General features: G+C 40.1%; 1 protein-coding gene across 1 annotated transcript; it reads right to left on the bottom strand.

Annotated features, from left to right (window-relative positions):
- On the bottom strand, window positions 1-25,741 carry Fam199x (family with sequence similarity 199, X-linked). The gene is made up of 6 exons (XM_059250807.1): window positions 25,326-25,741; window positions 11,657-11,876; window positions 5,239-5,388; window positions 4,795-4,956; window positions 2,789-3,055; window positions 1-1,410 (listed from the first exon to the last, which is right to left on the bottom strand). The coding sequence occupies exons 1-6, from the start codon at window positions 25,520-25,522 to the stop codon at window positions 1,240-1,242; spliced, it is 1,167 nt and encodes a 388-aa protein (XP_059106790.1). The 5' UTR covers window positions 25,523-25,741; the 3' UTR covers window positions 1-1,239.
- Window positions 25,742-27,798: the final 2,057 nt, after the last annotated feature.

The raw sequence follows: 27,798 nt of genomic DNA, 5'->3' as shown, positions 1-27,798 counted from the left end.
TGCTATAGTAGAAATGAAAATCAGAAAGCAAATTGATTGTCAGTAGTCTCGGTTTCTATCTTCTCTAGCCTGTGTAAAATGCTCAAAGACTTATAGAAGAAGAAAAGGAGTCAGACTATTTCTAAGTTCATGATAATGAATTCTTTGAAAACATTAAAGAACCTCCATGATTTCACATTTAGACTTAGAATCCTATTAGGAATCCACAAAGGTATTTTCTATACTCCACGGCTTTGCAGACTCACAGCAGTTTCTGAAGTTTGGTAGAACTCTAAGTGGTCTATCAGTCAATTTTTAACATTAACCTGTTCACATGCCTGTAAGCTGTTAAACCAAATATAAAAAATTGGAGATGTGCTGCATAAAACAATTTTGATAGAGAAAAACAGATAAATTATTGAGTTTAGAGATTATCTGACAGCCTAAAATGTAAGGATGAAATGGGAAAGTTTGATTGGTATCATTGCTTAATCAGAGTCTTCATTTGAAAATTAATCAACACAGCATTAAGTCTAAAATTTCGCTAGTGTAGCATTATTTTCTCAGTAGTTATTACTTGCAGAAATAATTCTCACTTGACATAAAGTATGGAAAAACAAAAAACACATTTGATTGGAAAAGATTAGGGCCTTTTCTTATACCTTTGCATTAACACTTAATGGAAATGGAACTAAACCTAATGAAGGCACTATTGTAAACAGCAATGCATACCTTATGCGCACCCTCACCTCAAAAAAGATTCGCCCCTAGGAACTCATAATTATACTATGGCCCTCTTGAAAAAAAAATAAACTAAGAAATCTTATCATTAAGAAGGGAACTGAATTGCAGACCCTACACATATAGTGACAAAATAAACTACTTGTACTTTAAAATCCAACAAACTGTAAATGTACTAGTCTTTGAAAAGCCCACTTAATCACCATAAAGTTAAAGTAGTTAAGACATTTACCAGTGGTTCTTAAATCAGAATGTGCACGAGAATAACTTGGCATTGGTTAAAACACAGTGTTGCCCCAAATCCACACTGTCTGTGGGTCTGGGATGGGGTTCAAATGCAATTCTAACATCTTTTCGGGTGATGCTGAAGCTGCAGGTACTGGGACTACCCTCTGAGAACCACTGGCCTAAATTATGAATGGTACATCAGCACAACCGTAACCAAACTTTTGGTCAAGATACATGTAAACCAAGGAGGACAGAAGAATGCTTAGGAAGAATGCTGATAAATTCACCCTATTACATCAAAACATCAACATCTGCTTCGTGGTCTTCTTCAGTCACTTTCAAGGACAGTACCTCTTCATTAAGGAAAAGCCCACTAAGCCTCTCCTTCCGGGCCTGCCTCTGCTCCTTCAGCTGCCTCTTGCGGAAGGCCTTCTGCTGTAATTTTCGCTGCTTGGATCGTTTCTGTGAAAGCGAAAAGTATAAAGTCAGTAAGGTTTAGATATTGCTATATGCAGCCCAGGATTTTGTGGCTTAAATTCTCTATTTTCTAAAATTTTCGGAGTTGTTCAAGTTTCTCTGCAGAGTGATTCTTACACCAACAAGTAATCCACTGGCTTAGATGTAAAAAAAAAAAATTAAGATTCTATTTTTATGGCATTTGACTAGTGACTCTTTTGGCTAGGAAGGGTTAATACTTCATCATTTGGGCTAGCTATGGATAACAAAATACTGTGAAGAATTGTATTTTTAAAATTGAATTAGGGTGTATTGGCATCAACACAGCAAAAATAAAACACTGGAGCACGACACTGAATATAAAATGCAGAAAATATTGCCCAAGTCCCTAATGCTTATGCTTTCAAGGTACACTTTACACCAGAGTAATAAAAATCTTCCAATGGCTGTGAAAGAATCACACCTTCCTAATATCAGGCAAATGCTATCTTAAAAGCCTGTTAGGAACCCAGTAGATACTTAATCCTCATCACTGGTAAACTAATACCAGAAGAGAATGACCACACATCCGGTGAAATCCCTTGGTAACCATCAAAGATGGCTGTTTCTTCTACTTTGACAAAAACAAAACAAAACAAAAACAATACAAAATGGGGAAGGAATCATTGCATATCTTCTGATAACCACTGGGTTTCCAAAGAGTTAAAGAGATTCCCTTTCCATCTTTAAATTGGCTCCACTCTGTGCCATGCAAGGAACCATTCATACTCCCATGCTGAGCCACATAACCATTCCATGTACACTTCTACTTTCTTTTACAAGTGCCCAACAACAAGTTTAATAACAAAAGAATAGAACTAGATTACAGAAAGCATTATTATACTTTTTAATTAGTCAAGGAACAGTTAAGGTTAAAACATCAAGAAAACACTGAAAACACACACAGACACACACAGACACACACACACAGACACACACACACAGACACACACACACACACACACACACACCCCAAAGACACACACACAACAGTTTTAGGAGCTAATAGGCGGCAACATTAGCAACATAGTGAGATTCACTCAGTAGTGAGTTGCAATCTTGAGAATTAGCTATTATTTTCATATTTCCAATATTTCTTACTGAAAATGAACATAAAAATCAGAGAAGATTGAAGGTGGCATGGTTGTGGGTTAAGAGTATTGGAAAGCACTAATAAGCCTTGAGTCCTTTCCTCAACAGCAGTGCATTCTGCTTGTTCCATCAAAACCAAAACCCACAGGCATCCAGAGAGCGGGACAATTTTTAGTTCGCAAGAGATTTTAAATGAAAGCGTGCTAAGGTTTGCTATTAAAAGGTAAAGTTTTGTATTGATGAGAGACTTTACTTTTGAATCCCGAATCCGCTCTGCCGCACTTGCCGACAGGTTGCTGTCACTGTGTGCTCGACTCATGTTGGCACTGGAGTTTGAAGCCGAGTTCCCCACACTGGAGCCACTGCTGCTTGCAGAACTGACCATGCTGGCACTGCTGCTGCTGGCGCTGGCACTGGCACCGCTCACGCCACTGGTGCTTGCACAGCTGAAGTTGCTTCTCTTCCAGGCCTCCCTTGCAGGCCGCTGCCGAGGGCTATGCTCCTTGATATAGTTTCTGACCTTAGGACGGACACAGGGACAAGCACTGTTAAGTATTGCGCCTTCATAGTCCATCCTCAAAATGCTGGAGAAAAAAACAATCACAGTACGTTTACTCTGAAAGAGTCCCAAAGTGCTTCAGATGTATAAAAGAGGTGGAGTAGAAGGTCATAAGGAATATCTGCCAGGCGGTGGTGGCGCACGCCTTTAATTCCAGCACTTGGGAGGCAGAGGCAGGCGGATCTCTGTGAGTTCGAGGCCAGACTGGTCTAAAGAGCGAGATCCAGGACAGGAACCAAAACTACACAGAGAAACGCTGTCTCGAAAAACCAAAAAAAAAAAAAAAAAATCTAAATATAGAAATAAATAAATGCCAAGTCAGGTGCATTAATTCTAGCACTTAGAAAGCTGAGGCAGGAGGGTTGCAACTACTTTCTGCCCAGCCTGAGTTTAATATTGCATTCTAAGCCAGTCTGGACTACAGATTGAAACTGTTTCAAAACAATACTCAAGAGAGAGGCAGGGGAGGAAGAGCATGAAGGAAAGGAAGGACAGGGAAGAAGGGAGGAGAAGGAGGACCAAAATACCAGCAGTGTTCAAAACTCTAGCAAACACACAGGCCTGTATTTTAAAGATATAAAATTACTTAGCAAATTCTATTGGCCTTCAGAATTTTAATTTTAAGAAAAGAACACTTAAACAGAAACAATAAAATAAAACTGATGTGGTTATACATTTTAAAAGATTTCCACTAAAGATGAGTTAAGTATACTAATGATTTTATGTCTGACTAGTGTGTACTTTCCCCTAATTTTTAGTGAGGGGGATAATGGTACCTGATTTTAAATGTAACACATCAACTTACCATACTAGAGAAACTAGCTGAAATGTGGAAAAATACTCCCTGTTGCGAGAAATGAGAGATTTTTCACAAATGCTAAATGCAACACACTAGAAGCCGAGAATTGAAAGCCTTTCAATTAAAGCATGCATCAGAGAAAAGGTGCAACAAAAATGTTATTTGGAAGGGACTGGAAGTGTGCATTTCAACACATAGGAGAAAAAGTTCCTTAGCTTTCACTGTGCACAGGCTCTTAGTCCACAAGACTACTCAAATCCTCAGCACAGATGCCTGCCCACCTGCAAATGTTGTTAAGTAGAACTTGGAGGTTTCAGTTTTTATTTTGGCTTTGAGACATTCAGGATCTCATGTATTCCAGTCAGGCCTTGAAGTCTCTCACTAATCAAGGACAATCCTGATCCTCCTAGCTCTGCATCCCAAGTGCTAGGATTATAGAGTGTGCTATTACTCTAGGTTTTAATTAGTACTTTGAGTCTGATAATTCATCTGCTGTAAACTGAGTTAACACAAACCTGTGCCTTAGTTCAGCCATCCTTTAAGTGGTAAAATAAGTTTCAAGACCTATATAACTAAAAGCAGCTTCTAGATCTTCACTCACCAGAAAGGTATTGCTATGTGAGTCACACAAAACTTCTTAAAACTATATACTCTCAAATATTACTGTCATTTTTTTTCTTTTTCTTTGCAGTTCTGGGGATTGAATTCAGGGCTCTGTGCATGTTACACTCTACCACTGAGCTACAACTCTTAGCTCAGTATCATTTTTTTCTAATGTTACATCTCATGGCAGTGATTCTGGTCTTAATAGTATATGAGTATGCATACGATTATGTAAGCCTACATTTTATAAGATGGTGGCATCTTCAATAGGTAAACAATCTATATTTACTTTACATACCTGCTTCAGTTTTTCATCTGTGAGACAGTTAAGTTCAATGATAAACTCACTGTCAGTAGGGGAGATCTGAGCAGAAGGATCAATGATTTTAATAATATCAAGTTGCTCCCGAAGGCCCATCTCAGTACTGACTTTACGGCTCAGATACTCAATATATTCCACCTATGTGAAGAAAAATTACAACAAATAATATCATTGTTAATACCTGACCTTTACTATGTAAATTATGACACGTTTTAAACATTAGAAGCATTATTTTGCCCAAGAAAGCTGATTATTTCTTAGGATCATTGCTAAGATGTCATAATTTCATTTGTTTCCTAGAAAAAAAAGTTAAAATTCAATTTCAGAATTATTAAGCAATTCACATAATTCAGTGGCTACAAAGAGGAAATTAAGCTTTTTTCCACATACACTTTTAATTAAGAATGTCAACATATTTACCTGCTCATCATTTGTCATCGCACTCCAAGCAAGTTCATCTAGATTCCGGTGCTTGTTTTTCTTTTTAGGAAGCAGGCAAGGTGAACTGGGAATACTGGGTATGACATCAGAAAGTACATCACTTCCACTGGCAATGTCACTGCCTGGTAACTTTAGAAAAGTTAGAAGTACAGGGGTTAAAGAGATTGAAAGCTGCATTTGAAAATGGAAGCATGTTTTATACATCAATTAAGAGCTACTTTAGCCACGCACGGTTGGTTACCCATGCCTGTAATCCCCATACTCAGGAAGTAGAGAGGGGCAATTAGGAGTCTGAGGACAGCCAGAGCTACAGAGCCAATCCCAGGTCACCCTAGGGTATAGAAAATTATGTGTCAAAAAAAAATAATTACTTCAATACAAGACTAAGGTAAATATATAATCAGGATCTTTCAGGTAGATCAATCCTGAACCATACCTATTTTCTACAAAAAGGACCAATGTCAGGATATTCTCTTTGAAGATAGCCCAAGAAAATGTACTTTCTAAAAAGCACAGATCATAAGTAAGAATTACTAAAATGCTAATTTAAGTTTCACTTGTCACTAAGGTTTTTAATTTATAGCCACAATATTATCAGAGCCCATAAAACATGATGAGTAAGCAGTACTGATCACTATCACAGGAGACCTGAATGACCTGCCACTAACTGACTTTATTCAAGATACATAATTCCATGAATTCTTCTCAAGTGCATAGTACTGAATATATAAGAATAACTAAAGTAATTTAAAATATTCTACTGATATAAAGCAAAAACTCTTTCAAGAATAGAAACATTAGAAAAGGAAATAAGACAAAGGAAGACAATGTGTAGACAAAAGAGAAATAAAACCTAAACCCAAAACACAGAAAAATCAAATCAAATCCGATTAAAGCAAGACAAGTATCAAGACTATTATATTGCCTCTAAAAAGAGTGGATTAAACAGCTTTATTAATGTATACTTGATAAACAAAAACTACATAATGTATAATTTGATATATTTGAACATGTATATACACCCACAAAACCAAAACATGTCACATGAAAGTGATAAGCATATAAATATCCTCTAAAATTAATTTAATGTAATATTTTTTAAGATACTAATCAAAAAATAGGTAAAATCTGGGACTGCAATGAGAGAGAGGAGAGGGATTCTGCAGGCGGGGGCCGTTGAGTTCATGATGGGAAGATGTCCAGAGATCATGGGCCACACTAGAGGAAGCCCATGAACTGTAGACTAGTGGCTGTGGAGCCCCCATGGGACTGGACTAGGCCCTCTGGATACGGAAGATGGTTGTTTGGCTCGAACTGTTTGGGAGGCACCCAGGCAGGGGGATCAGGATCTGTCCCTGGTGCATGGGCAGGCTTCTGGGAATCTGGTGCCTGTGGTGTGACGCCTTGCACAGCCTTGGTACAGTGGGAAGGGGCTTGGACCTGCCTAGGCTCAGTGAGCTGGGCTCTGCTGACTCCCCATGGGAGACCTCGATTTGGGGGATGGGAAGAGGGAAGAGGGAAGAGGTGGGATCTGTGGGTGGTATGTGGAGCGAGTAGAAAATTTCTTAATAAAGAAAAATTTAAAAAAAGAAATATATGGAGAATGAAATAAAAAATAGGTAAAATCTTTTCTTAGCAATTTTCAAAGAATATATTCATGATTACAAGCTACATCAACTTTTATTGGTTTTTGGGTCTCTAGATATTGCAACTGTATTTGACTCTGGATGATTTCTAGGCCTTGAATTTTCCAAAAGAGCAGAACTTTAGTACTAAAAACTATTTCTTTCATATGTATTTGAAATTCTAATACATATATGGCACTATAATAGGTATAGGGGATTCAACAGAGTGGAAATTATGCTCATTACATGAAAATTTTATACTTTGGAAGGTAACACAATACCATCCATATACAATTGCACAATGCAGCACATGATGGATGTAAAAAGAGAGACAGGCAGATCCTTGGGGTTCACTGGCCAGTCAGCCTAGCTTAACTGATGAGCTTCAGGTCAATTAGAGACAGTATCTCAAAAGATGTGGATGGTATTCCTGAGACACACACACTAAACCTAACAGACTGTGAATCCTATTTGTCAAATTGACTGGATAAGGAATCAATTTTCCTTACTGGATTATTTAAAGTGGGAAGATCCACCCTAAATGTGGGTGGCAGTTCAGATAAGAGAAAGATTTAAAAGATAGAAGAAAGCAGCTTTCTTTTTGCCTGCTTGATTTCACTTTTACTAGCAACTTTGTCTAATTCTGTTGCTATTCCTGCAGCTGTATTCCTTTGCTGATATTAGAAGCCAGTTTTGGGCTTTCAACACGGACTGAAGACTAGTGGCTTTCCATGCTCCAAAACCACAAAACACTGTTGTACAAGCACAAGAACAGACACCAGCATTAAGGCAATGGAATTGTGAGTCCAAAAATAAACCCATTTGCAACAGTATGCCAAGACTATTCAATGAGAAATACAATAGACTTTTTAGCAAATGATGCTGAATTTAAAAAAAAAAACAACTAGAAATCAATACCCACAGCAATGAAGTTGTATAAACTGAGAATAAAAGAGAAATTCTTCTCTAGCTATCATACGGGGCATTTACTGAAAAATTACACCAACATTACATGCAGTGGAAAAGATTGCAAGCTTTTCCTTCCAACTAGGAAAAACAGATAGGCTTTCCCTAGTTTCAGGTTTTTTTGAGGTGGGGGGGGGCATGTGCAAAAAAAAAAAATACATCAAAGGCCTACATATAAGAACTAAATCTCTAAAACCCTAAGAAGAAACAGGTAATCTTCATGATCTTGGGTAAAGCACTTTTTAATACATCATAAGCACAATAAAGAAAAAACACATGCATAGGACCTTATCTAAATTAAAAACCATTTGCTGTACGTGGTAGAAGCCTGAAAGATTTAGCACTGAGTCAGGAGGGTCCTGAGCTGAAGGCCAGCCTCTGCTGGGTAGCAAGATCTTGTCTAAATAAATTTTGTTTATCAAAGGGTATTATTAAAGTAAAATACACTTCAAGTGAATAAACAATCTAAAAAAGGGGAAATTCCATAAAATATATATTTAGTAAGAAAAAATATAGAAAAAGGGTTTACAATTAATCAGACATCAATAAACACTGGCAAAGGATTTAAATAGGTGTTTCTTTAAAGAACATATAAAAATGATGTAAGTAATGAAAAGATGCTGAACATTAGTCATTAAAGAAATGTAAAACAAAACCACAATATGACACCACTTCACACTCACTATTATGGCTGAAGTAAAAAAGATAAACATCAATATAGACCAAGATGGAGAAACTGAGATCAGCCCCAGAAAGGAATAAAGTACTGTTACAGGCTACAATATGGATGAACCTTGAAAACAGCACAGCAGATAAGAAGCTTGAGATACCCCCACAACAGACTGCTGGCAATGGTCGAGAGACAGCCTGAACTGACCTACTCTGGTGATGGGATGGCCAAACACCCTAATTGTCGTGCTAGAAACCTCATCCAACTACTGAGGGATCTGGATGCAGAGATCCATGGCTAGGCCCCAGGTGGTTCTCTGGGAGTCCAATTAGCGAGAATGAGGAGGGTTTATATGAGCGAGAATTGTTGAGACCAAGGTTGGATAAAGCACAGGGACAAATAGCCAAACGAACGGAAACACATGAACTATGAACCAATGGCTGAGGGGTCACCAACTGGATCAGGCCCTCTGAGTGGGTGAGACAGTTGATTGGCCTGATCTGTTTGGGAGGCATCCAGGCAGTGGGACCAGGTCCTGTGCTCATTGCATGAGTTGGCTGTTTGAAACCTGGGGCTTATGCAGGGTCACTTGGCTCGGCCTGGGAGGAGGGGACTGGACCTGCCTGGACTGAGTCTACCAGGTTGATCTCAGTCCTCGGGGGAGGCTTTGCCCTGGAGGAGGTGGGAATGGGGGGTGAGCTGGGGGGAAGGTGAGGGGGGCGGGAGGGGGGAGAACAAGGGAATCCGTGGCTGATATGTAGAACTGAATTGTATTGCAAAATAAAAATTTAAAAAATTTAAAAAAAAGAAGCTTGATGCAACAGCCATATATAATCGTGTAAGTCCATTTACACAAAAAGAATGGCACATCGAAAGTCAGCAGGATAGCTCAGAGGGTAAAGGAACTTATACTCCAGCCTGAGAACCTAGGTTTGATCTCTGGGATGCACATAGTAGAAGGAGAGAACTCACACCTACGTTGTTCTCCAACCTCCACATGTATGTTGTGGTGCGTAAACCCACACATGCGCACACACACACACACACACATGCACGCACGCACGCACACGCACGCACGCACGCACACACTAAAAATAATTAAAAAAAACATATTTTAGAGATAAATCTATAGGACAGATCGGTGTTTGCCAGATGACAAAGGAAGAGAGGAAGTGAAGCTCTGTACTTAACAGGCATACAGTTCCTTTTGTGAGGTTACAGAAATACCCTGGAATTAGTGGTGATACTTATACAACATTGTGAGTATATTAATGAGCATAAAATTGTATGTTTTTAAATTACTTAAATGGTGAATGCTAAGATTTTTAAGGTTAAAAAAATAAACATGGATTTGAAGTATATTTGCATCTCTATGTAGAACAGAGTTGAAATTATACAAAAACAAAACTGGGGCGGTGCATGACTTTTTCCTCTTTAAAACCTCTTAGTTCAGTGTAGCACTCCTTATAGCACATATATACACAAAACTGAAGGCAACTACAAAACATTATGATGGACATAGCTCTGAAAAAGAATGAGATAGTCCATTATCTGACAAAATCATACAAATATTGAATGAAATATTTGTATATGAACATCCATGCTTTGTGTATATGAACATACACCTGTATCTGTAAAAGCATCACTTCACAGTGGTACCCAGAAGAGTTTTTGAGACTTTTAATTTACCACCCCATGTTATTTGATATTTCATAAAAATAGTTTTAATGCAAATAATGTCTGAACCCTTTTTAAAAATAAGTTCCCACATTTAGATGACTTTAAAAATAGCAGGGATTCAAGTTTATTTGTTGAATAAAACATGTACTATATGCAAGGGAAGCTTCTTTTTACAATCATAAAATGGATGCTCCAATAAAGCAACACACATTTTCTGATATATCATACTCATTATAATGCAGTATTTTCAAGCATCTTGCCACAAAGACATTTTACATATTACATAAGCCACAAGAAGAAAAAAATTATTGTAGGTAGAAAAACATCTATATATAAAAAGCATATAAGTTGATAAACTACAGTGTACTTCTGCTAAGAGAACCAAAAATTACATGCCTTTGATAGAAATGGTTTATCATATTTGATATCTAACATAATCTGATATGTGTCTAGAAGCACATGAATGCTATCAATTATGAAGGAGGGAGAATATATTTGCATAGTAAAGTACTAGGTATTTAATACATGAAAATCTACAAAAGGATGACTGTGGGATCAGAATTCTAAAATGGGTAATAGCAAAGTTATAGAATGTCCATTCCATAACTGTACGACAAGATTTCAAAAAAAAATGCAAAAAAAATTGACTTCACCAAAACTCCAAGGTGGCATCAGTCATACTAATGAAAGCAAAGAAGGCCCTGGATGTTAAACTGGGAGAGCTGCCATACTGGATACTGATGTAGGATTTCATCCCCAAAGTCATTGCTGAAGCATTTCAGATTGGTTATGAGCAGTATTACAAAAAGAATGTCAGCACAAGCAAAGAGACCATCACTAGGGTTAGCATGGTGCTAACCTATAGCTTATGTGTGTTTCATCTACTTGGAGCTAACAACTTATGTTTCTTACAAGAAACTCAATTATGAGCAATGGTACAAGTACCACTGAAAAGGAACCAGAATAGAAGACACTCTGTACTTCTTAACATGACTTCCTGCCAGCTCCCAATCATGAAGAATTCAAATTACACTGAATCTTTTCATATCCTGAGAATTAATGTCCAATAAGAGGTGACTGGCACATGTAAAAAATAAAATTAAGGGCTGGAAAGATGGCTCAGAAGTTAAGAGCACTGGCTGCTCTTACGGAGGTCCTGAGTTCAATTCCTAGCAACCACATGGTGGCTCACAACCATCTATAATGAGATCTGGTGCCCTCTTCTGGCTTTCAGGCATACATGCAGGTAGAATACTATATACATAATAAACAAGTAAATCTTTTTTAAAAATTAACATAAATACTTGGAGGTAGGAATGAAAAATTTGAAAGAAGAATTTACACCTTGACTTATTTAATAATGATGTTAACAAGTGTGTGTGTGTGGGGGGGGACCTTACCTGCCACTCAAAACCCACTTTGTTACAATGTTAGTAAGAAGGAAAAAAATCCTTACCTGCCACTCAAATTCACTATCTGACCAATCCCAGTAAGTGCTGATAGAGGAGGAGACATCGCTGCAGACACTTCCTTCGGGGAATAGGTCAAAAGAAGTGAAGTCTTGATCATCCAACAGGGAATAGCAATCATCTTGATCTCCCACAGAAACCGATGAAAATAGCTCCTCGCTGCATTCCGAGCTTGCAACACTTGTCCCACAAGAAGTGAGGTTCCACCTTCAAAACCACAAGAAAAATCCCATCAGGAATCCCAGAACTCACACAATTTGAAGGCATGAGCAAAACCCACTTATGATATTTGTGAAGAATGTCTTTTGTAGTCTGAGGGTAGTGTATTTTTTAAAGCTTTTACCCTTTAAAGAAATATACTAAGGGCTGGAGAGATGGCTTGGTTACTGTGAGGATTAGATCACAACACATACAGAAAATTAACACATACAAAAAACCCACTAAATACATGGCAGTTATTACTATTATTAAAGAATGAGGTCATCCATTTCAGGCCAGACAAAAGGAACACAAACAAGAGGAACACAAAGTAGACAGAAGTTCAAGTGCCTCTTAAATGATTATTCTCATTCTCTCTCTCTCTCTCTCTGTCTCTCTCTCTCTCTGTCTCTCTCTCTGTCTCTGTCTCTGTCTCTCTCTGTCTCTCTGTCTCTGTCTCTCTCTGTCTCTCTCTCTCTCCCTCTCTCCCTCCCCTCCCTCTCTCTCCCTCCCTTGCTCTACCCCTGTGTGTGCAGGTGCCCATGGAGGGCAGAAGAGAGTGTCAGACACCTGGAGCTGGAGCTACAGGCCACTGTTAACCACCTGACGTGGGTGCTGGGAACTGAACTCAGGTTCTCTGGAAGAGCAGCAAGTTCTCTTAACCACTGAGCCATTTCTCTGGCCCTTTAAAGAACTTTTATTAATGTTATATAGCCTCACTCTAAAAGTGTTTGAAGAAGATTAACATATTTAGTACACTATCCAGCAAGACCTACTACTTTAGCTTCTTGGTGCTTTTTTCCCACGTGCCCATATATTTTAGTATCCCACTTTCACTTACCACTCATTATATACTAAATATTTTAAGTAAACCATACATATATCTTACCTGACATGTTTGGGACTAGATGTGTTTTAAGATTTCAAATGTTTCTTTAATCTTTGGAATTTTTTTGTATGTATACATATTAAGATATGTTGGAGATGAGACCCAAGTCTAAATATAAAACCAATTTATGTGGGGCTGCTCTTCCAGAGGACCTGTTTTGATTGCCAACACTCACATGGCAGTTCACAATCATCTGTAACTCCTTCCAGGGAGTCCAGCACTGTCTGGCCTTTACAGATACGAGGCACACTCATGATACAGACATTCATGAATTCCAAACACTCACACACATAAAAATAAACTAACATATTTTCAACATGCACCCTATACACATAACGTAAAGGTAGTCTTATACACTGTGTATTTATTATGTTTATTTAAAGTGTGTGTGTGTGTGTGTGTGTGTGTGTGTGTGTGTGTTCAGTTAGAGGACAACTTGTGAGAGTTGGTTCTCCCCTTCCACCATGTGGGTCCCTAGGACAGAACTCAGGTCATCAGCCTTGGCTCATTCTAAGTGCCCTTACCTGCAGGGCCATACACAGTATTTTTTTTTCCCGAGATAGGGTTTTTCTGTGTACAACTAACTCAGAGATCCACCTGCCTCTACCTGCTTCTGTGTCTCCTGAGTGATGGGATTAAAGGCATGCACCACCACTACCCAGTGAAATATAAAGTATTTTTAATGCACCTACATTTTGACTACATCCTATCATATGAAGTCAGAATGGAATTTTCTACTTCAGTGGTAATGGTGTTCAAAAAATTCTAGACTAGGGATTTTTCCATAAATTATGTTCAACCTGTGTATTGTATGAAAGCATTTCAATCTCATATAGTAGTCAACAGAACTGAATACATCATAATTTATTCATTTTCTCAATAATAAATATGTAGGCTATTTCCATTTTTTTATAATATTGAGATGAGCCGTGTGTGTGTGTGTGTGTGTGTGTGTGTGTGTGTGTGTGTGTACACTTGTGTGGCAGTAGTACAAGTAACTGAACCTAGAGATTCACACAGGCCAACAAACCTTCTATAACTGAGTTATATTCCTGGCTTTCTGGCTGTCTTTTGATACCTTTATTTTAAGGATGGATTTCACTAAGTTGCATAGACTAGAAGAGAACTCACTCTGTAGCCCAGGAAGGTCTTCAGCTTGCAATCTCTCTACCTCAGCTTTCCCAATAGCTGAGATTACAGTCCTGTGCCATCAATCCAGATGAAATTAGCTTTTTTGTTTATAAATATTTAGCCAAAGGAAAGTTCTCCTAGGATAGGCTACTTAAGCAGTAACTACTGGATCAAAGAATATATGTAATTCTAAGGTTCATGGTACATTTAATCAAAAAGGTTTCTGGGATGGTAAGATAGCTCAGAGGGGGGGCTGGAGAGATGGCTCAGAGGTTAAGAGCACTGACTGTTCTTCCAGAGGTCTTGAGTTCAATTCCCAGCAACCACATGGTGGCTCACAACCATCTATAACGATATCTGGTGCCCTCGTCTGTCTTGCAGTCAAACATGCAGACAGAACGCTGTATACATAATAAATAAATAAATCTTTTTTTAAAAAAAAAAAGATACCTCAGAGGGAAAGGAAGTCTGATGACCTGAGTTACATGCAGACAGAACACTGTATACATAATAAATAAATAAATCTTTAAAAAAAAAAAGATAGCTCAGAGGGAAAGGAAGTCTGATGACCTGAGTTCCATCCTTAGAACCCATATAAAGGTGGAAGGCGAGAAGCCCACAAAGGTGTCCTGTGACCTCCATTGTGTCTATGCCTACACACACACACACACACACACACACACACAAATGAATGAATAAATTTTTAAAATATATAAAATAGCTTTTAATTGTGGGAGCCCACAACTGACTCAGTTTCCCAGTTTGAATCTGAAGTCTATTCTGAATCAATGGAGTTCAAGCTTGCTTGCTCCAGGGCTATGAGAAAGTCCTGATTAGCTGGCAGAGTCTCCTTGAAGGGCTGTGAGAAAGTCCTGATTAGCCCATGGGAAGGAACACACTATCTAGCTAGACACAGCCTGCTGATGCCAGCCAGAGGTACACTGAGATAGAAAAAGAAACTGCCTGCTCCTTGACGCAAGGCAGGATAAATAGTGGTTGAATGCCTATGCTGTGCATTGCTCTACCTCTGTCCTTCCAGACTGTATATAAGCTGGCTGTGAAATAAACTCGGGGCTGTCTGACATTGACCGGCAGACCTCTCAACTCTTTTCTGTCTTCTTCAATGTCTCTTCAATCCGCACGCCTCTATCCAGCTACCCAGCTGATTGTCGGCAGGCTCCACCATTTAATGTGTTTAAAAATGTGTGTCTGGTGCTGGAGAGATGGCTCAGAAGTTAAGAGCACTGGCTGCTCTTCCTGAGGACCTGAGTTCAATTCCCAGTAACCACATGGGTGGCTCACAACCAGCCTGGTCTAAATATCAAGTTCCAGGTCAGGCAGGACTATATACTGAGACCCTGCTTCACAAAAACAAAGAAAAAATATGGATCAGCTATTTCTGTTATTTGTGTTAATGTTTCATTACTGCTTTTATGAGTATTTCAGACATTCAAAGATATAAGATAGATATATATATACACTTTTGTAAATTTCCACTAGTTTTATATTATTGATCATTAAGATCAGACATATACTTAAGTTGCCTTAACAAGAGCAGAGGAAATTAATCCTTAAAATAATAACTAGTATTTCCAATACTAATAAGCTCCTGGAATAATGACTTCCTGAAGAAAAGTCTATTATTAGATTGTTCCTCATCCTTCATTAAATCCAGCTTTTCTTGAATTATGTAATTTTGAAAAATTCCTCATCTGTTTTCTATGGCTACCCTTAAAATACAACAATTCACGACTTAAAAATTTAGGCAATAAAAATTGCATGCTATATTTTCCTTTGAACTGAAGTGTAAAAAACTCTAAAGCACTGAAACACAAACACTAAATTAATTTAGTTCAATAAATAAAAGAGCAACTGTCAATCAACCTTCATAAATATAAAATTCATCTAAGAATTCTAGAACACTTTCCTTTTTGTTGTTTCTTGTATATTGGTATGTATCAGGGAAGGGGTTTATGTAGATACGTGCATGTGTGTGTATTTAGACAAGAAGACAACCTTGTGTCATTTTTTTTCAGGGACCATCCACTTTTTGTTTCGAGACAGGGTCTCGCTGGCTGGAACTCACCAAGTAGGCTAGGCTGACTGGCCAGTAAACCCCAGGGATCTGCCTGTGTCCCTCTCCCCAGCACTGGGTTACAAGTGCAGGCTGCTACACCAAGTTTTGAGTTCTGAGGACTGAACTTGGCAAGTGTTTTAGCAACTGAGCTATTTCCCCAGACCCTAAAACATTTTCTAATATTACTTAGTTTTATCTCATGGTTACCAGGTAGATAATATCCTCGTTTAAAAAAATACGGCTGGGGGAACAACTCAGTTGGTAAGGCTCCTCCTGTGGTGCTAATGTGAGGAAACGAGTTTTAGCTCCAGCACCCATGTAAGAAAGACTGGCACACTAATGTGAGCATGTAATTCCAGTGATGGAAGGATGCAGATAAGAGGAGCCTGTCTTGCTGGGCAGCTGGCCTGGCCTAATCAGTGAGCTCTAGGTTTAATGAAAGATCCTATCTCAAAGAATAAAGAAAACAATAAATTAGGAGCTGGAGAAATGGCTCAGTGGTTGCTCTTACAGAAGACCAGGACTCAGTTCCCAGCATCCACATGGTAGCTCAGAAGCATCTGTAAACTCCAGTTCCAGGGGTTCTGACACCCTCTTCTGGACACTATGAGCACTGCATTTATGTGGTACACCAACATACATGTAGGCAAAACACTCACACACATAAATTAAATAAATAAAAATTTTAAATGTCATTTAAAAAATAAGGTGGAGAGTGATTGAGAAAGACACATGGTATCAAACTTTGTGTATGAATGAACACATATACACATACATGAATAAGGATACACATACACACTAACAATAATAAACAACCCAATAGAATTAACCAAATTACCAGGTCTTTCTATAAAAGCTCTACATAGCAATCAGAAATTCTGTCCCAGGTGCAGCAATATACTGAGCAAACTATTTTTTCTTGTCTTCCAATCCCATGTGACTCCACACCACTCCCTACCTTTGTTCATTCACCCATTCAACAATTGTTAGTAACAGCTAAGTGCCAAATACTATCTTCAGTGCTAGAGGAAGCTGCTACTAATTGTTTTTAATTAGAATTGCCTTTCAGCTTGCAAAAATCCTGTGGAAACCTGTTTGCCTCCATGAGGAATAACAGCATTCTTCACAAAAAGCCTGTCACACTTAACAATCTAACTAGTCAATCACTGACAAGAGTTAGGCCGTTGCTTGCTTTTGTACTCTTCCTATGCTCCTCAGGGTTTCAGATTTGTGTGTATATAGCAAGGCTCTAGAATATGGATCCTCTTGGACGCCAATACCTTTTTTTTAAAAATCAGCAGCAAGTGAAAAGGATTCACAGCTAAAACAAATAATTGGCAAAATGAAAAAATAGTACCTTTCTCTATCAAAAATTTTTAAATTCTGAATATGTATATCTAGTCTAACTTGCAAATATAATTCTTATTATTATCTTTAAGCAATGCAGAGAAAACAAAGTGAGTAATACTTATCCACTTCTGGCAGTTGGTACTATGTGAACAAGAGGTTTACAATTCCCCTTCTAGGAATCTACTCCCTTCCCCAAATAGAAATTTGGAAAATAAAAGATGTATTACAAATATGTACAAATAATATCATTTTATTGGTTATTTTTTTGTTTTTGTTTTCCCGAGACAGGATTTCTCTACCTGTTAAAGGTGTGTGCAACCACTGCCTAGCAAATAATATTATTTTAAATAGATAAAATAAATGCCCCCAAAGCATGAAAAAACCCGGTATATCTCAATAATGACATTTTTCTTTCTTTCTTTTTTTTTTTTAAATGGGACAGTCCTTCAAAATTCCTGCTTTTTTTTTTTTTTTTTTTTTTTTGGTTTTTCGAGACAGGGTTTCTCTGTGTAGCTTTGCGCCTTTCCTGGGACTCACTTGGTAGCCCAGGCTGGCCTCGAACTCACAGAGATCCGCCTGGCTCTGCCTCCCGAGTGCTGGGATTAAAGGCGTGCGCCACCACCGCCCGGCTCCTGCTTTTTTTTAAAGATTTATTTATTTATTATGTACACAGAAGAGGGTGCCAGATCTCATTACAGATGGTTGTGAGCCACCATGTGGTTGCTGGGAATTGAACTCAGGACCTCTGGAAGAGCAGTCGGTGCTCTTAACCTCTGAGCCATCTCTCCAGCCCCTCAATAATGATATTTTTCAAACTATCTATTGAAAATGGGGAGAAGATGCAGTGGTTAAAGCACTTGCAGCACAAGCCCAAGGAGCAGACTTTGAATCCCAGAACAGTTAGGGTGGGATTATGGTCCACCTATCATGCTAGCATTCTGTGGACTGAGACAAGGGATGCCCCGGACAAGCTGGTTAGACAAACTGGCTGAATAGACAAACGCTGGCTTCGATGCAGAGATCCTGCCTGAATGAACAACATGGAGAGCAGACAAAAACAATTGTCAACATCTCTTGAGCCTATACACACAAACACGCACTCACATACATGAACACATACACATACATACACATGAGAGGAAAACAGGAAAGTACAACATAATTACAATAAACAGCTCACAAAATAAAATAAATGGTAAATTAAATTATATATGTGTATGTGTATCTATATCTATATAGAGAGCGATATATAGATATATATAGAGAGAGCCTCTGATCCTGTTTTGTTTTTACTTAAATAGGTGAAACATCTCTAATCTAAAAATCAAGAATTTATAGTGTCCCCAAATCCAAAACTGCAGGCAAGCTTTATACCATGAGTGGAAAATTCTACACTGACCTCACATTATGGGATACAGTCAAAATAAAGGTCTACTAAAAATACTATATAAAATTTGCTTCAAGCTATGTCTGCAATACACATGTGAAACTTAAATTTAGTATTTAGACTTTGGTCACATCTCTAACATATCTCATTATGTATGTAAATACTGCAATATATACATACATACACACACATATACACACACACACACACACACACACACACACACACACATATCAGAAACACATCAGATCCCAGTATTTCAGATAAGTAACATTCAATCTGTATTTGTACACAGAAAAAAAACATGAAAAGAAACCAAATGTTGACTTATGTTATCTCTGAGAAAAGAGATGTGTGGCTTTTTAAAGTGCCTTCAATTTTCTATAATGAGCTTTTGCAATAAAAATTTAAGTAAGATTCTTTTAGAGTGTTCTGATAGTTTGGAAGTCTCAATGAATGTTCAGTGTGTGTTCAGCATGGAATCATTCAAATTCACAAGCCTTTACACCTCTAAATTATTTAGTTATTTTTACGTGTTTGGGTGTTTTCCTGGCATGTCTGTGTGTGCCCTATATGCATGCCTGGTGCCCATGGAAGCCAGAAGAGGGCGCTGGATCCCTTGGAAATAGAGTTACAGATGGTTGTGAGCTGCCATGTGAGTGCTGGGAATGGTCCTGTGGAAGAGCAGCCAGTGCTCTTAACTACTGAGCCATCTCTCCAGCCCGAGCCCTCACATTTTAGTCCACTAAGGCTGCAAAACACCAAAATTCTAACTATGAACATAACATTATGGTCAATGGAGAATTTCTCCAAAACTTTAAGAGAAAAACGTCGACAAAAGTCCCAATATTTATGGTGTTTGACTTTAACAATTAAGCTTGCTATTCAAATTTTAGTTTTATTTTTGAAGAGGAAAGCCAACAGCATTTCTTCCCAAGGCTGTTCTAGAGTACATATGGACTAAAGACTTGGTTATCTTGATAAGTAGACATTTAAATACTAAAATTAAACTGGTTGCTTTTACTCATGTCTGTGATTCCAGTACTCAGCAAGTTACAGAGTACTGTATGAGTTTGAGCCCAGCAAATTCAAGAGGACCCTAAGCTACAGTGTGCTCCAGGCTAGCTGTCTTGGGCTACAGAGCAAAACCCTGTCAAAAATAAAATTAGAAAAAAATTAAAATTAAGAGCTAAGTTCTTTTCTGAGGGGAGGAGGGCCAGGGGTAGATATGGGGGTGAGGGAAGGTAGAAGAGAGGGAAGGGGAAAACTGGGGGGAGGGGAGGGAGGGGAAACTGCAGTCGGGATGTAATACATGAGAGAAGAATAAAAGAACTAGGCATGGTGCAGGCCTGTAACCCCAGCATTCAGGAAGTAGAGACAGGAGGAGCAACACAAGTCCCAGGCCAACTTGGTCTTCGTCATAGTGAGTTCCAGGTCAGTGAGGACAATATAATGAGACTGTAATTAAAAAACAAAACCCATGAGGCTATGGAGATACGTTAAAGTGCCCCAAGCCTGAAGAACCTCCAGTTTGATGCCTACATGGGAAAACTGCAGGTGCTATAAAAGGCACAAAACTGGAGATGGGGATGTGGCTGAGTGCTAAAGTGCACTCCCTAAATATCTCTATCCCCACCAGTGAAAACAGAAAAAGAAGATAGAAAGCAGATACTGAGATTTTTGTGGTAAGTGGCGACTAAATATGTGGTTATAAAATCTCACAACTGATCCGGGCCTGGCCTTGGTGGCACACAGTTGTAATCGCAACTGCTCAGGAGGTATAGAAAGGAATACAACTTCATGGCTAGCCTTGGTAACTCAGCAAGATCCTGTAAGGTCAGACTAAAAATATGACAAGGGATATGCAATAGTAGTAGAGCATTTGCTTAGCATGCATGAGGCTCTAGAACCATCTCTAGTTCTGCAAGAACCAATCGCCCAACTGAGTAATTGATATATTCAATAGCTCATTTCATATCCTGCCAGAAAGCACACAAAAATCAGGTAATGTCCTTACCCATACACTTTTCACAACAGTTTATGTCGGTGACAAATTCTCCCGAAAGATGAAGGTAGTTTTATTATCCTCTTTCGTCTCATATTTGAGTTATACGGCTTACCAATATTGTAGGAAGGAAACCAGAGATAGAAAGGTAGGTAAATGAAACCTCTTTTTACAATGGAAAAACCTCGCCAAAAGAAAATGTCTTAAACATGCATATATATTTAACACTGACATTTTGTTTATAAATTACTCATTTTTGACTTATTAAAATTTACTCTATTTATTTATTCTATTCTTCCAAAATTCTAGACAAATCCAATTACATCATAAAATATAGTCACAGGAAAAGGTAAATAAATACTAAGATGGAGTCGAGTAACTTAACCCAAACCTGTTTCAAGCTCCTGGTGTCAAGTGATTCTCCTACCTTGGCATCCTAAGTAATATAGACCACTTGTGTATGCCATCGCAACATCTGGACAGTGAGTTCTTTAATAAAGGCATTTACTTGTGATGGAATTTACTTCCCCAAATCTAGACTGCTGGTATGGCAACCTAGGTCACAGACAAGATTCAATCTTACAGGCCATTAGTACTAGTACTGTAACTCCCTGGGTTAATGAGATTGGAGATACAGCCTGGTATCTGATAAATGAGAAGGCACAGAACTGTCATCATCACAAGGCCCTTATTTAAACAGTCTGGCCATTTTCTTATCTGGTAACAAACAGGAAGCAAAATAAAGATAAACCAAATATCTAACCACTGACAAACTTTCTAGATGCAATAAAGTTTGTTTTATAATGACTAACTCTTAAGTTGAATATTCACGCTCAACTATTCATATCTGGTCTATGGACTGTGGTATGACTTGGCAAATGATGTGAAGAAAAAAAAAATGATGCATACAACTCCAAAATAAAAGAACTCCCCACATTAAACCATGCCCACATATATGACGTAACTGTGCTTCTCCCTGAAAAGACAAGCATATGATCTCCTCAAACATCATCTTGCAGAAGGGCAAGAAGGCAGAACATTGCCGAGGGTGAATACATTTAAAAAGAAAGACAAGCCAGGTATGATGACTCACACTGGGGAAGCAGGATCTCTGTGAGTCTAGGGCCAACCTGGGTTGTATAGTAAAGTCCAGGTCAGCCTAGGATACAGAGCAATAAAACTTTCTCCCCACCCCCACCCCCAAAAAAAACCAGAAAGAAAGAAACAAAGAAAAGAGCCAGGCAGTAGTGGCCAATGCCTTTAATCCCAGCACTCAGGAGAAAGAGGCTGGCGGAGCTCTGTGAGTTCAAAGCCAGCCTGGTCTCCAAAGCGAGTTCTAGGACAGCCAGGGCTGTTATACAGAGAAACCTTGTCTCAAAAAGCCAAAAAATAAAATAAAAAATAAAAAGTAAAAGGAAAGAAAAAAGAGTCAAGTTTAGTGATATATGCCTATACTCTCAACATGAGAGACAGAGACAGGAAGATCACAAATTCAATGCCACCCTTGGCTACATGAGACCCTATCTCAAACCTCTAGACAAACACACATTAAAAATAATAATAAAAAACAAGTTATCTAGGGCAAAAATCCATTGTACATATATTACCAACTCCTTTCTACCCTACTTTCTGATGAAAAATACACATAGCTAGGATTCCTGCTTACTGTTCCAAGTCTTGGGAAAAGTTGGGTTGGAAAGGGATATTAGAAATGAAACAGTCAATCCAGATTTGGTGGCTCTTCCTTCAATCCTAGTACTCTGGAGACCAGGACAGAACTGTCTCAAGTTCCAGCCCAGCCTGGGCTACATAGTGAGTTCCAGACCAGCCTAGACTACAGAATGAGACACTGTCTGAAATAAACAAAAATAACTAAATAAATAAGCAGACAGGAAATAGGAGAGGTAATGTTTGACTTCAGAAAATGGAGCCTTAATAGGAGCCTCCCCTTCCCACCCTGGCTGCCCCTATTCTGGAAAACAGTCTTGACCTTAAATGTCTTAAGGGGTGATAACAGAGGAGAGCAAGTTGTAAAAGAAAAACCACAAAATCCTCAGATGCTGGGAACGGAATTTGTATCCTCTTTGAAAGCAGTGCACGCTCTTTGCCACGGAGCCATCTCTTCGGTCCCAAGTCTCACCGAATCCCTTACCCTTACTCACCAGATTTTGGCAGTGCTTATTCTCAATCACCAGAGATGGTAAGCTCTGAAATTATTTAAATTTACTGGGTAGGTAACTTTGTCTAGTGCTTCAAAAATTAAATACCTTAAGCACACTTAATTTGTCAATTTTCCATGCATTTCGTAACACCATGGGCTAAATAGGCTTCTCTTAGTTTAAGAAAGTTCTGTGACCATTTATTTTTTTTTTTTTTAAAAGAACTAGATGATCTAATGTTAAGTTTTTTATTTATTTATTTTTTCTCAAGATGAAGTTTTCCTGTGTACCAGTCTGGGCTGTCCTAGAACTCACTCTGTAGACCAGGCTGGCCTCGAACTCACAGAGATCTGCCTGCCTCTGCCTCCAGAGTGCTAGGATTAAAGGAGTGTACCACCATGCCCAGGGATCCTTTAGTTCTAATCCAAGCTTTATCACTGGCTCCAAAGGAATAGTCTATTACTGAAAGGCCTTTACCTGACTAGGAATTATGAATTTCATACTTGGTCTTTCTCTCTGAGCCTCAGTTTCTTCAGTATGCAATGGAGATTTAGAATTTTTATAAGAAACTCACTGTTGTCTCATTTTAAAATGTGTTGTGCTGCTATTCTAGATTATTCAGCTATAACACTGTTTCCCAAAACTGTGAATTTACCATTTAAAATCTCATTATATATGTAAATGCATGAGTTACACAGTAAAAAATAGATTGATTTAAGGATTGGAGGGGAAAGTGCACAAAATATGGATGGATGTAACCAAATACACATAGCAAACTTGGATCAGAAAGCAGAACTGGATTCCTTATTTCTATTAACCACAGATGGATTGTTTTCCTCATCTCTTATCCACACTCTACGAGCCTCTGTGTGTGTGTGTGTGTGTGTGTGTGTGTGTGTGTGTGTGTGTGTGCGTGCGCGCGCGCGCGCGCGCGCGCGCGCAGCGCGCGCGGTTTATATAAAGTTGAGGGGCTGGAAACATGGCTCCATGGTTAAGAACATGTACTGCTCTTGCAGCAGACCTAAATTCTGCTCCCAGCATCCACATACAGGCTGTTCACAATCGCCTATAACTCCAGTTCCATGGAGTCTGATACCTCTGGCCACATGTGAGGCTTTGGTAACTGTCACGCCTACAAGGCGGGGCCAAGACAGGAGCCCTTAAGACCCGAGATCCGGATGGGCCGGCTCTCTTGGTTCCAGAATCATGGACAGTGGAGGTAGACTGAGCAGAGTTCTCCAGAAAACACCGCTGGACTGCACAACACCTTTCCCAGACCCTGTTACCTATCCCTTACTTGTAAGTTACCCACAAAATAAACCTCCCTTTTAACTATGTGGAGTTGCCTTAATACCACAACCAACGCACACACACATACAATTTAAAATACAATAAACCATTTTGAGGCCAAATTAAAAACCCCTTCCAAATCGCCCAAATTAGGTATAACACTTAAATGCTTGCATGTTCAGAACTGCCTTCCAATAAAATAATTTAGATGAGCCCTCTGAAGAAGTTATTTGTACAAATCAGCCCATCTTACACTTGCTCTACTTCCCTCACCAGGGATGCAATCCACGTGGTATGCTTTAGGAAGGAATTTTCCAGAGTTTACATTTTGGGATAGCCTACAGAAGTAACGCAAGGTGTTCACAAAGGAGGGAGAAAAAAATGACTAGTTTCTAGGCTAAGGGTATAGCTCAGTTGGCAGAATGATTGTCTAGCATGCATGCGGCTCTGGTATCAATCCACAGTGCTGCAAAAAGAAAATTATAAATTTGAACCGATTAAAATACAATAAGCTTAGTTGGACATCAAAAATGTTTGTAATCCCAGAATTTGGGAGACAGACAGAGACCAGGAATCAGGAGTCCAAGGTCATCCTCACTGCAAAACCAAGAGATCCTGGTTTCAAAGCAAAATGGGGGGGGGAGACTAATTTTCTAATGCTCTGGTACAATTTGGTTGAGGGTGAGGTTAAAAATTGAGAAAGAGGAGGTTCGAGCGTTAAAAGTGCTTTCATAAGATCCACAGATCGATTCTGGGCTCTCTCAAATCTACTCTATAGTGTGCCGGAAATGAAAGGGGTTAAACTTTTGCAGATGAATCTAAAAACCAAGAGTTGGGGTTTAGGATTCTCAGCGTACAGATGGGGGCGGGGGTCACGAAGAGGTAAAGGAGAAGATCTGGAAGGGAGGAATCACTAGAGTCCAAAGAGGAAAGGGGGAGAAGAAAGAAGGCACAGGAAAACCGGTCTAAGAAAAATCAGAGGGCAGGGGGTGAAAACTGGGAGGAGCTGGGAAGAGCGCTGGTCAAAGAAAGATGGGGGAGGGGGCAGCTCGCAGCTTAGCCCCGCACGCACGAGGGACCTGGAGCAGCGGGCAGGAGCGCGACCCGGCGTCCTCCAGCCGCCTGCTGGGCTGCGGGAAGTCCGCCCCTGCTCTCGGAAGTGCTCCTTACCTGTTGGTGTGAAACCGGTGGAGCGGATCCGTGCGATGGCAGGAGGAGAGCTGGCAGCCGAAGTCGCTGATGTCCAGGCAGCCGGCTTCCTCGCTGGGGCAGGTGCCCACCCCACGAGGGGCTCCTAGGAGCGGGAAGGGTTCCTCTGGGGTTAGAAACTTCTCATAGGAAGTGGTGGCCGACGCCTCGTCGGACATGGTGGGAGATGGGCCGGCTCGGACTCCCGGGCTGGAGATGGGCTACTCAGGCGCTCGCCCCTTCCCCCACGCTAACCTGTCCGCGGTGGCCGCCGTCCCCGGGTGTGCTCACCACCGCAGCCGCCCGAGGAGTGAAGGGCTCTGCACAAAGGTCGGTGGAGGCCGCAGGGACCCGCCGGCCACCCAGTCCCCTTCTCCGAAACCTCGGAAGCCGCCGCCGATGCCGGGCCCAGCGAGTCACTGCGGCGCCGCCGCCCGGCCCGGCTGCCCCGCCCACTGCGCTCGCCGCCCGCTGCGGCTTCGGTCCGCCCCGCGGCCGCCACCAACTACAGGGCTGCCCGATCCGCTGCCCTTGCCCCCTGCCGGAGTGGAGGAGGAACTGAATGTCGGTGGCTGAAGCCCGGGGCGACCTGGCTGGCCTCGTGCTCTACGCCGTCCCGGATTCCGGGATGCTTGAAGGGCCCGTGCCTCAGCCAACCTCCTTCTTGCGCTTCCCACTCGCACTCAGGAACCCAATGATAGCCAAATAACAACTGTAGCCCTTAGGACTAGGGACTTAGCCAAGGTCACACGGAGGGAATATGTGAAAAACGAATCCCATGTGCCCTTTAACACCTGGACCACCCACCCTGTCTGGATTCTACTTGTACTGAGCTCCTGCAGTATGTGTGCCCGGCCAAAGCAATGAGCTGTAAGGGAAACGGACCATAGAGAGAGGGGGAAAAATTCCCGCCTCACTTTTAAGTCACCTCACTCAAAAAAAAAAAAAAAAAAACCCTGGTCCAGCCGCTAGGCTACTCAGAGCTGCTGTACAGTTCTTTTGTGTTCTGTGCTTTCTTTCTGTTGTGTACTCAGTTGGGAATGTCCTGCCAGTCTCCTCTGCTAATCCTTAAATCCCCAGCTCAAGCGCTATCTCCTAGGAGAAGCCTTCCCTACCTCCCAAAGGGGACTCCTGCTGCTATGTCCCGCAACTCTGGCTTCCGTTGATATTATGCAGCTTAACTTGTTCGACTTAAATCAACTTACTAGGTAGCACATGGTGCTCCTTTCTCCTAGCACTTTACTTTTATCTGTGTTCTAGACATGTGATTCCAAGCCTTGGAGGCATGTTTTTGTTTTAATGTTAAGCTTCTTAAATGCCCCTTTAAAAAAATGTATATATACGGGCTGGAGAGATGGCTCAGAGGTTAAGAGCACTGGCTGCTCTTCCAGAGGACCTGAGTTCAATTCCCAGCACCCACATGGTGGCTCACAACCATCTGTAATGAGATCTGGCGCCCTCTTCTGGCATGCAGGCCGAACACTGTATACATAATAAATAAATAAATCTTTAAAAAAAAATGTATATATACATCCCTAGTTATCCCTGGAAAAAATTCTGATTAATCCTGGTTACATAATCCCTAAAAATAGGAAAATTGGTGGAAACTCAAGTTCCTTACATAAAATGATATGGTATTTGTATATAATCTACACACATTTTTCAAAAGACTTTAAATCATATCTAGAGTGTATAAATGCTATGAAAATTTATGGTAATTTGTTTGAAGGATAACAAAAATCTGCATGTTTAAAGCACATGTGTGTATCACTATATGATGGGAAGTGAACCTAGGGCCTTGAGCATGCCTCACAACTGTTCAACCACAGAGCTACTCAGCCCTTTGCCCCACCAATATTCCCTTGCCCAAAGTGATTAAATCCAAGAATGTGGATTTCAGAGATGTAGATAGCCAGCCCTATGTTCTGGATGCAGGTATTCACATAACAACTGAATGCAGCTGTTTTATTTAGATTATAAGAAAATGTATTGCATTGAGAATGTAGCTTTCAAAATTATCATTCCTTAAGATCTAATTAAGTTGACCAACTTAAAAACTGTACAAATGGGGCCGGGCGGTGGTGGCGCACGCCTTTAATCCCAGCACTCGGGAGGCAGAGGCAGGCGGATCTCTGTGAGTTTGAGGCCAGCCTGGGCTACCAAGTGAGTCCCAGGAAAGGCGCAAAGCTACACAGATAAACCCTGTCTCGAAAAACCAAAAAAAAAAAAACTGTACAAATGATGGTGTTTTGCCTATAGTCCCCAATGCACCAATCCACAGAGGTCTATTAATAACTCAGGGTATAAGCCAGCCTATGACTCATGCTGGCAATCACTGCATTCAGGAGACTGAGGCAGGAGGATTGCCAAAAGTTTAAGTCCAGCCTGGTCTGCACTGTAGGGCCCTATATATAAAACAACATAGTGTAATCATTCCATATCCTCACTATTGTTC

Source organism: Peromyscus eremicus, chromosome X, assembly GCF_949786415.1.
Source record: "Peromyscus eremicus chromosome X, PerEre_H2_v1, whole genome shotgun sequence".
Taxonomy (NCBI): Eukaryota; Metazoa; Chordata; class Mammalia; order Rodentia; family Cricetidae; genus Peromyscus; species Peromyscus eremicus.
The sequence above is the reverse complement of the archived record's forward strand: the minus strand, read 5'-3'. Positions and strand labels throughout refer to the sequence as shown.